This window comes from Hypomesus transpacificus, unplaced genomic scaffold, assembly GCF_021917145.1.
Source record: "Hypomesus transpacificus isolate Combined female unplaced genomic scaffold, fHypTra1 scaffold_139, whole genome shotgun sequence".
In the NCBI taxonomy this organism is placed as follows: domain Eukaryota; kingdom Metazoa; phylum Chordata; class Actinopteri; order Osmeriformes; family Osmeridae; genus Hypomesus; species Hypomesus transpacificus.
This window is the reverse complement of record NW_025813713.1, coordinates 244,130-253,898: the sequence shown is the minus strand read 5'-3', so window position 1 is coordinate 253,898 and position 9,769 is coordinate 244,130. Positions and strand designations below refer to the sequence as shown.

The following is a 9,769-nucleotide window of genomic DNA, read 5'->3' as shown; positions in this document are numbered from 1 at the left end:
ACAACACTGTGGAATGTGGCGATAACAGAAGTCAGCAGTGTTTCTCAACATCTGAGCTGCAGGACTGGGCTTTGTTCTCACGTCACCAACATGCTGTTACCCAACATCCTGTCATCCTGTCCAACCAGACACTTCCAGCAGTTCCAGACAGACAGCCAGTTCCAGCCAGACAGCTAGTCTGTGTTCAGTCTCTGCTGTGGCACCTGATCTGCTCACAGATAGTCTTTCTGAGCTGTCCGATTAAGGATGTGTTTATAAAGCAGCTAATCAGGATGTGTTTATAATCCAGCTGATATTACTGACACGTGTGGTAATAGATACTGACACGGCCTCCCCCTTCACGTCATGTTCAAGCCTCACCAGCAAGATGTTCGCTAACAGGGTTAGGGGGGTCTGGGTTGGGTCTCTCCCCCTCCACACCTCCCTCTCCCTCAACCTCTCTGTCTCTCCCTCCCTCTCTCTCTCTCCCTCCACCTCTCCCTCTCTCTCTCTCCCTCCACCTCTCCCTCTCTCTCTCTCCCTCCACCACTATCCTTCCCTCTCTCCCTCTCCACCTGTCCCTCTCTACCTCGCTCCCTCTCCATCTCTTTCTCTCCACATCTCTCTATGCAGGGCCAAGGGCAGCAGTGTCAGCAGTCACTGGATGGCAGCCATTATCTGGACACACACACAACCTCTCAAACATGCATGCATATAAACACTGTCACACACACTTACACACACACAAAGAATTACAAACATTTTCCAGGAAGGAGAGAAGAGGAGGGGAGGGGAGACGACAGAAAGATAGCTGAGGAGAGGAGAGAGGCCCATGACATATATATGTGGACCAGAATCTACGTGTGGCCTTTAGCTGGAGGTGTGTGTGTGTGTGTGTGAGTGGGGAGCTACAGTGGAAACTGTCTGGATGTCGGCATAATATTTTCCAGGATCCTCGGAGGAGAAACCACTGAGCTCTGTCAGCCCAGACAGACACTGGCTGGGGCAGGGGCTAGGGCAGGGGCTAGGGCAGGGGCAGAGGCTAGGGCAGGGGCTGGGGCAGGGGCTGGGGCAGGGGCTGGGGCAGGGGCTGGGCGAGAGTGAGTGAGTGAGTGAGTGAGAAGAGAGGGAGGGGTCAGAGGATTCCTTCAGCCACTTCTCAGAATGTGTGTGCAGAATATCTCTTCCACTAAACCTCTGTTAAAGAGCCTTCAGCTCAGAGGAAGTAGACCGTTTCCCAGGAAGAGTGGGTGTCTGGTGTCAGCTGGTCTCTCTTGGTAGCGTCCTGTCGAAGCAGCCTGGCTTACAACACTGATCTGGCCTCACCAGTCTGTCAGCATGCTAAGACTTGACAACAAAAACGTTATGTGTGTATATGTGTGCCTGAGTGTATGCCCATGTGTAAATGTGGATGTGTGTGTGTGCATCTGCTACTGGGCCTCCCAAGTGCCTGAGGATATCAGGCTTCTACAGAGAACCAAGCTAGTCTGAACCACGCTGGTCTGAACTGGATCCAAGCAGCTTATCAGAAGATCTCTTTCCGCAACTCTATATTTTATTTTATGGCAACTTATATTTTATTATTTGGCAACTTATATTTTATTGTATATTTTATTTTAATTCTATTCCACTTAGTATTGCTAGTTTATGTACCCTTAGTATAGATATACCACATATTTAAATTGAAGATTCCTATATGTTTATTGTATGCACTTTCCTGCCAAAGCAAATGCCTTGTCTGTGCTAACTTTCATGGCGAATAAACCCCTTTCTGATTCTGATTCTGACCCACAGAACCAAAACACCTCTGATCCAAACCTGGCAAAGCATCTGATAACCCAGCCAAGTCTCTCTCTCTCTCTCTCTCTCTCTCCCCTTCCTCTCTACATTTCTCTCCCTTTGTTTAAAAAAAGAACTGTCTTTTTCAATGGCTCTAGGTCAGCACTGTTTATATACCGCCATATGGTGGTTTAATGCCAGAACTGCACTTGTAATGTTCACATTCAAACACTAAATGTCGGCATTGACGGGCAGCGCTTCAACACCGCTGTCTGGTGGTTTATTATGAGAACAGCACCTGTAATGATCACATCACACCACTAGAAAGCAGAGTGGAAACGCAACTCAGTCGTGGTATTTAAATAGCGCCGCTTTAAAAACACGGTTTGAAGTGGTAAACACCATAAGAAAACTGAGGTGCTGCAGCTAGCTAGGTAGCCGGCTGAATATTACCAGAGAATGTCTAATATGGGGAGAACTGCCACTCTCGGGAAACTTCCGGTTTCTGAACTAGTTGCAGTTCTACCCTAGTTCCATATGAGGGCGCTAACGGTCCAGTGCTGAATGAATGGAGGTCTATGGAGCTATACCCCTCAAAATCCACTTTTCTCCGGATATAATTTATTGTCTAGTAATTTGAGTGTTGATTTCGAAAGGGGAGGCAAAAAAAAACATACTCCTGTTTTTTTAATTTTATGTCAATGACGTCATACACATCGTACTACCAGACATACTGCTTTGAGGCAAGCTCTGGTCACTTCCTTTTTCTCTCGAGTCATCGACAACGCAGCCAAAGTGCTTCTACAAAGTTTGCTAGGTCAAAAAGAGCGTTAATCGCGCGATAAAGAAATGTACGCCGTTAATTTGGGTGTGCGTTAACGCCGTTAATAACGCGTTTAACTGACAGCACTAATATTTTTACCTTCCACAGAATAGCTGCTGCATGGCTACATGACTTCCCTAACCCGGCAATGCAAGAGCAGCCGACGGTCTCAATGACTCCACTTTCCCTCAGCATTACCCATGCTGTATGTTTAGCATTATTGACACTCTGACTGGGCTCTACTGCTGCCTTCAAAAATATAAAGCTGCTGTGTTTCTTCAAGAATACTGTACCTATTTTGTTGCTGTGCAAGTAGGTATAGACCAATTATTTGTTTGTAAACATTCGGGATGCGCGCGCAATGTGGCTGCAGAAAACCGGGAAAGGATAGCATTTTTTATGGCAAAAGGACCACACGGATAATACAAATAGTTAGATTTAAAAAGACCAAAAAGGTAGAGGAGGAAAAGCGATTACCCATTAATCTATCTCATCAGAATTTTGATTTGGGTCACGAAGGTCTTGAAATTTGAGTGAGAATGTCGCCCGGTACAGACTAGTCGAGCGGCAACCAAAGTTTATAATTTTACAGTTTTACAGTCAATTTTACATTTAAAAAGTCGAGCAGGGCAGCTTTCAAGAGATATGGGAATTCTGCTTTTAGCCAGCTGATCCGATTGTTTTTCTGATTTGTTTAAACTGGCAATCTCAGTGAAACTGCATCCCGTTACACTATTTTGACGTTAGCCTCAGTCAGACTCGCTCACTGACAGTGTGCACAATGTTGTATTTCACTCCATTCTACACCAGAAGGACTGCCTAATGTAGATACGAGCCTGATGAAGATAGCCAGCATATTGGATTTCTTTAACCGAGCCTGTTTAATTCGCCATTTGCCTGAGAAAGCGACCTCCGTTAGCCAGGCTAGTTTTGTCCGATCACTAGGTCAGGCTATTTAAGGGTATCGGGGTCAAGTGACTTTTGTGCATAGACAAGTGAAACGTAAATGTATTTGTCCAAAGGCCAAGAGCCTCAAAAAGTTAATATCAAGCCCTGCAATCCAGTGGCCAGAGATATATGATGACCTGATTGACACTCGAAGTGTAATAGACCAGGGAGAAGTTCGTCTTTTGCAACCGACATGCGCACTTGAGACTGCTTGACAGTTGTGTGACGTAGGGTGATAATTGGTCTATATGCTTCTGTGCTTTTGTAATTACGCAATTCTTCGCCATCAACTCCTTCAGAAAATAAAAGATAATTAACAACGTAGATGTAGCTAACATCAGGCCATTGCTTCATATCATCTAGCCACTCCGTCAGACGAGATGGATGGGGGATTGTCATGGTACTGTCGTCACAACTTGTTAAAAAATCAATGGTGTGTATCCACCTCCGTTTTTTATCCATTTGTGGTTCATCCATGGTGAAAAACACCGGCTTTAGCAACAAACTAGATAGCAATCTACAAGTAGCCTGACATTGTCATACTCAATTCTAGTCAGAATATGAGTCTGAAAACTCTCCGTTGGGCTGTGACTACGGGGCGTGTTTCAACCGAACTTGTAAAACAAATGCCTCTTCGCTCAATTGGATAGACCTACAACCAATCAGAGCAACGTAATATGTTGTTTGTTGAAAACAAATTCAACCCAAGCGCTCTTTCGTGACGTTGTTGATTACGTTACTGTTAATCATATGTCCATCATCGTATAAAGCCCGCCCTGACAATTTCATTGGTCCGTCCCGATTCTGGTTTTTCTGTAGTTGTCCCCAATACGAGACCATCCAGACCCAACTTCCCGGCCATATTTTTTTGTGGGCGGGGAGAAGTTGGGCTGGCAGCCAGACTAATCTACAAGCAATCAAACGCACAAAAGCTTCTAACCGGAAAATGAAAACCGGCTTCCGGTTGAAACCCGCTATGAATCATGGGTACATTTGCTAACCAGGAAAAAGGTGGATACTCTTTGACACAGCTGACAGGTAAGGCTCTCCCGGTCAATACACATGCTCGAAAGAGTTTTGGCTTGCTAATGTTGTTGCTTATGCTCAGTTGCTAATGTTGTTGCTTATGCTCAGACATTCTGGTTCCGCTTCAGATGCCATCAAGCGGGAGCTCTGGTCGTAGTCAGTCCTTCACTAACCAATCAGCTTTCATTAGCAGAACAATAGTGTGTTATGGGCAACAACGACTCACCCTGTAAGATATTGAAAGGACATAAGTTTGTTCATTCAACTTTCGACCTATAATCCATGTTGAACTTGCCAAAACTACAATCAAATCTGAGATCTCTCAACGACAATCAGCTGAAAGAGACAAATGTAGCTGTTTAGCTCCATAGACTCCCATTCATTTTGCACTGGACCGATCACTCCCAGTGGAACTCTGGTGGAACTGCAACAAAATTCGACACATTGGGGCTTAATAGGAGTGGACAGGCTCTCCGTAGACAGGCTCTGATATTACCTCTGTGCAGCTAAAAGTTGACGTTGGATTGATGGGTGGATGACTGGATGTCCTTCTATTATTGGTTGAATTGTGTTGGTTTGTGCTTATATAAGCACCCGTAATATTGTTTAAACAGTGACTAAAATAATGGGATTTCGATTTAAGAAAACAAAGAAAAGCTTTTTTTTTGTTGCATATGTCGTTTCTCCAAGCCTACAGCCAGGTCCCAGGTAAATTTCAGGGGCATATTATGCCATCTAGTGGTGGGAGGTGGAACTACACCAGCCTGCAGAACAATCTGAACATTGTGTCCTAGTGTCAGTGTAGCTGGTGGAAGGGGGCAGGACACAGACCAGGATGTTCCTGCCTGGTAGCAGAGATGTGGACACACTGACCTGCTCAAACAGGACCCATGTCATTGAGAGATCTGATTCTGATGTGGCTGGTAGGGCTGTCCCCACTTGGTCGACTGGTCGATATGCTCTTGGTCGACTTAGATTGTTTTAGTCGAGCTGCCATATGGCAGTGTGAGATCTGATTCCCGCTCATCATTGCTGAATTAACGAAATGTTCAACAGAAATTGTAGATTATATTATTTAAGACAAATAAACCAACTCTAAACATATAAAATTTAATAGAAAAGGTGTTACTGTTTTCCCTTTCATTGATCTGCGCTTTGTTTTGTTTTGGTATTTTGCACACAGCACGAGCACAAGTGGCTCCAGAACTACAAACTCAGCCATAGCCTACTTTGTAGGCTATGGCAGAGCTGTTTTGTCGTGTTATTAGTCAAAATGGCAAAGACATCTGTGTATGTGTAAGACATCTGTATGGCGTCATTTCATTAAAGTACATTTACAAAGTACCGGGTGACTCGAAAAACGTTGAATGCAAACTCTGCCAACAACGGTTTATTTTTCATAGTTCAACGTCGAAAATGGACCACCTGAAAAAACGTAAGTTGGTCTAGCCCTACTTCACTCATGCTAACGCGCTGGGTTGAAAAAGGAATATGCCTATTATAAGTATCACATCCAAATCAAATGACATTATCTTCTCCGGCCAAGACAACAAAATATTTCTCTGTTGCAACGTTCCCCACTCAGCTTCTACGTAAGTTCGCATGCTGCAAGTTCAGGCAGTGATAAGCGCGCTCTGATGATTTGCATGTTAAACAAACAATATTTTTAATTTGTAGTACATTGTAAGAGATACTAAATACCATCGGCATTCGGTAACAACGGACTGGTGATACGAGTCTTATTATTAGTATGTTTTTTATTGTATTTTTTTAATTGTTTCAAAGTTCGATTCGTCGATTTTCAGACGTTTTAGTCAAGTTTTGGTCAACCAAAGAAAAGCTTAGTCGACAGCCCTAGTGGCGGGTTACTCCTGACTGTCCCTAGACACCACAGTAGTCAGAACTACGCACATCCTGGATGTTGTGCTGTCCTTCCTGTATGCACCGTCTCCATGACGACACACCTTCTTGTATGCACCGGGTCTACATGACGACATACCTTAGCAACACGGCAACTCCAATGAAGGAAGCAACGCAGGATTAAATTCCAAATAAATTTATTGGTAAATTCATCCACTGTACAAAGCAAGCGAGATCTTGCGGTTTCTGACTTGACTAGGAAACAAACAATGTTGGATCTTGATCTTCCTTAACACCGACATGACACGCTACCTGAAGAGAAGAGAGCAGGGAGAGGAGGGAGAGAGTGGAGAGGGAGAGAGTGGAGAGGGAGAGAGTGGAGAGGGAGAGAGTGGAGAGGGAGAGAGTGAAAAAGCAGGGTTGGTAAACAGGATGAAGGTTACAGCTCTCTCAGTGCTGGCGAGGTGAACGTGTCTAAACTGTGTTCCAGGGTTGAGCACCTTGAACAGCTCTAGGCAGAGAGAAGTGTGTGTGTGTGTGTGAGAGTGTGTGTGTGTGTGTGTGTGAGAGAGTGGGTGAGAGAGTGTGTCATACCAGAGCTCTACTCCAGGGCCTTTACGATGGCTTCGTTGGCCTCTATGATGATGAGCACCTCAGCCCTCGACGCCTCATCCCCAGTACCAGACATCTCAGACTGGGCCTTCTCCAGGTTGGCCTTCGCTGCCTGGAGGGGGAGGAAAAAGAAGCACATAGATATGAGTATCAAAGTCTTCCACCTGCAAACACTGTCTGAAAATCACTAAATAAATAATAAACTCCAATCATGTGTTGTAGCAGGGTACTCACTGCCAAGTCCAGCTGGTCCAGAGGCACCGCCTCCTCGGCCAGGAGCTGGACTGACGAGTCAGCGTTGACTGTGACAGAACCACTGCTCACTACACACACACACAAGACATGTACACGTTACAACACAGACACATCCAGTGACCCTGCACAGAGTAGCCCCCACCTCTATACACCCCCTCACCTCTATACACCCCCTCACCTCTATACACCCCCTCACCTCTATACACCCCCTCACCCTAACCTCTATACACCCCCCTCACCCACACCTCTATACACCCCCTCACCCTAACCTCTATACACCCCCCTCACCCACACCTCTATACACCCCCTCACCCTAACCTCTATACACCCCCCTCACCCACACCTCTATACACCCCCCTCACCCACATCTCTATACACCACCCTCACCCTAACCTCTATACACCCCCTCACCCTAACCTCTATACACCACCCTCACCCTAACCTCTATACACCACCCTCACCCTAACCTCTATACACCCCCTCACCCTAACCTCTATACACCACCCTCACCCTAACCTCTATACACCCCCTCACCCTAACCTCTATACACCACCCTCACCCTAACCTCTATACACCACCCTCACCCTAACCTCTATACACCACCCTCACCCTAACCTCTATACACCCCCTCACCAAAGTACTTGGCGGCGGAGCCATCGTCGTTGTAGACGGTCACCACGCCAGGCCGCAGCACCTGCAGGGTGGGGACGTGGGCAGGCAGGATGCCAAATGTCCCCGTCAGGGTGGGAACATCAATCTGCTTCACACTCACCTCCTTAAAGTACACCTGGGGGAGGGGGGGCAGGAGAGAGGGGAGGGGGGGCAGGAGAGAGGGGAGGGGGCAGGGGAGAGGGGGGGGGGCAGGAGAGAGGGGGGGGGCAGGAGAGAGAGGGGGGGGGGCAGGAGAGAGAGGGGGGGGCAGGAGAGAGAGGGGGGGGGCAGGAGAGAGAGGGGGGAGGCAGGAGAGGGGGGGGCAGGAGAGAGGGGGGGCAGGAGAGAGAGGGGGGCAGGAGAGGTTATTTCACCATCACTTCAGGTATCCAGAGTACAGGGGTTAGCATGGCGATAACACCTGCTGCATAGGTATTAGGGATGCTGGTAGATGCCATGACAACATCAAAGAAGGAGGATGTGAGGACTGAGCTGTATCGCTGTAGTCGAGTCTGGCACACAACGTGAAGTGTACCAACACGATTCGATAAACCAACCAGAGTTGTAAATAACGCGCTAAGAAGCAATACGATTTTGCTGTTTGTTAAACTTATTAGTTACCACGCAGAGGCCCAAATAACGTATGTACCCCAACACGGTATGTACAAAGCTAAACATTTCGTGCAACGACTTATATAGATGGTTTAATTCGTGATTTTTAAATGCATATGCAGCGGGGAATGTGAGGTCTAGAAGGGGCTCCATTCCAGCACCACACACCCAAGGTGACAGAACACAGAACCTGCACGGGCCCTTGACCCTGTGAGCGAACAAGCAACTTAAACAAACCAGAGATCTAATTAGCGCGCAAGACAACTCTTACTCTACTCATTTATTCAGCAAACGTTGCTTCAGTTCCACCAGACCACACCTCCTTCTGCCCTTTCAATAGAACGAAGGCTAGATATCTTGACAACTGCTTCTAGTGCTAGTAAGCTAACTGAATGCTAGCTGGCTTCAAAAATAATGTGCAATACCTAGACAGGTTTTGACATTGATACGTACAACCACTCATAATACATCCAACTGTTTTGTGATTTGGAAACTGTCAGTGTATGAATACAAATGTATTCCAATTGTGCAAACGCGGTTAGGTTCAGTACGGCCTAGCTAAGCCAATATAGCCGCGGACTCAATTTACCTGCGTCGGCGAGGCGAATGTGAAGGACATCTGTGCACCACCGGAAGGAGCGTCGGCGTAGCATCTAGCTTGCCTCAGCACAGGCAGGGAGCGACGGAGAAATCTTGCTGCCAGCATTTTTGTGAAATAAACGTTACTCGGGAGAAAACCGAAGCAGAAAGACCCCCAAGCCCTGGCGTGAACAGTCAGACAGTGTGAGCCTGATAGGACAAGGACATTGGTAACCTACCCAGAATCCTTTTAGAGCGCGCCAAGGATTCTGGGACATGAAGTTATTTCACAGAAATGCTGCGTTGTGGGAAATGTAGTCATTATCTCATTTGAATTATTTGATACAGGGACTAATAAACCGCTACAGGTTAAATAATATAAACCTGACTGATTGACGCATCAAAATGTGTTTGATTATCAGGTTTACTTGCTCAGGTTTAAATAAGTACCGTTGTTGTTCAGCATACATTACAAATGTTGCCCTTCTGTCAAGAAAGTCATAACTGACTTTGTATATATTGGAAAAAACAGTCTCTTTGAAGGCGATGGATTTTACGCAACTCTTTCTCTATGGCTCTGGGCTCTGGGCCGCATTAACACATCCAACGTTTTTCGGTGTGTCCGGGTCTGCAGTGCGTCTTACA

The 9,769-nt window shown here is 46.3% G+C and overlaps 1 protein-coding gene across 2 annotated transcripts; it reads right to left on the bottom strand.

The window, feature by feature from the left end:
• Positions 1 to 6,595: 6,595 nt before the first annotated feature.
• On the bottom strand, positions 6,596 to 9,378 carry atp5f1d (ATP synthase F1 subunit delta). Of its 2 annotated transcripts, none has more exons than XM_047051184.1 (5): positions 9,135 to 9,378; positions 7,916 to 8,069; positions 7,262 to 7,350; positions 7,010 to 7,139; positions 6,596 to 6,727 (listed from the first exon to the last, which is right to left on the bottom strand). In XM_047051184.1, exons 1-4 carry the CDS (start codon positions 9,249 to 9,251, stop codon positions 7,017 to 7,019), a joined length of 483 nt encoding a protein of 160 aa, XP_046907140.1. In that variant the 5' UTR covers positions 9,252 to 9,378; the 3' UTR covers positions 6,596 to 6,727; positions 7,010 to 7,016. The 2 variants fall into 2 exon arrangements, with proteins under 2 accessions (XP_046907140.1, XP_046907141.1); XM_047051185.1 differs by having other exon boundaries at positions 6,596 to 6,723.
• Between the last annotated feature and the right edge of the window lie 391 nt (positions 9,379 to 9,769).

Excerpts from the sequence above, each read along its gene's own strand:
- atp5f1d (XM_047051184.1), bottom strand. The coding sequence starts at position 9,251 with ATGCTGGCAGCAAGATTTCTCCGTCGCTCCCTGCCTGTGCTGAGGCAA. Across the intron at positions 8,070-9,134 it reads CATTCGCCTCGCCGACGCAG|GTGTACTTTAAGGAGGTGAG; the intron begins GTAAATTGAGTC and ends CCCCTCCCCCAG. Across the intron at positions 7,351-7,915 it reads CTCCGCCGCCAAGTACTTTG|TGAGCAGTGGTTCTGTCACA; the intron begins GTGAGGGGGTGT and ends GTGTGTGTGTAG.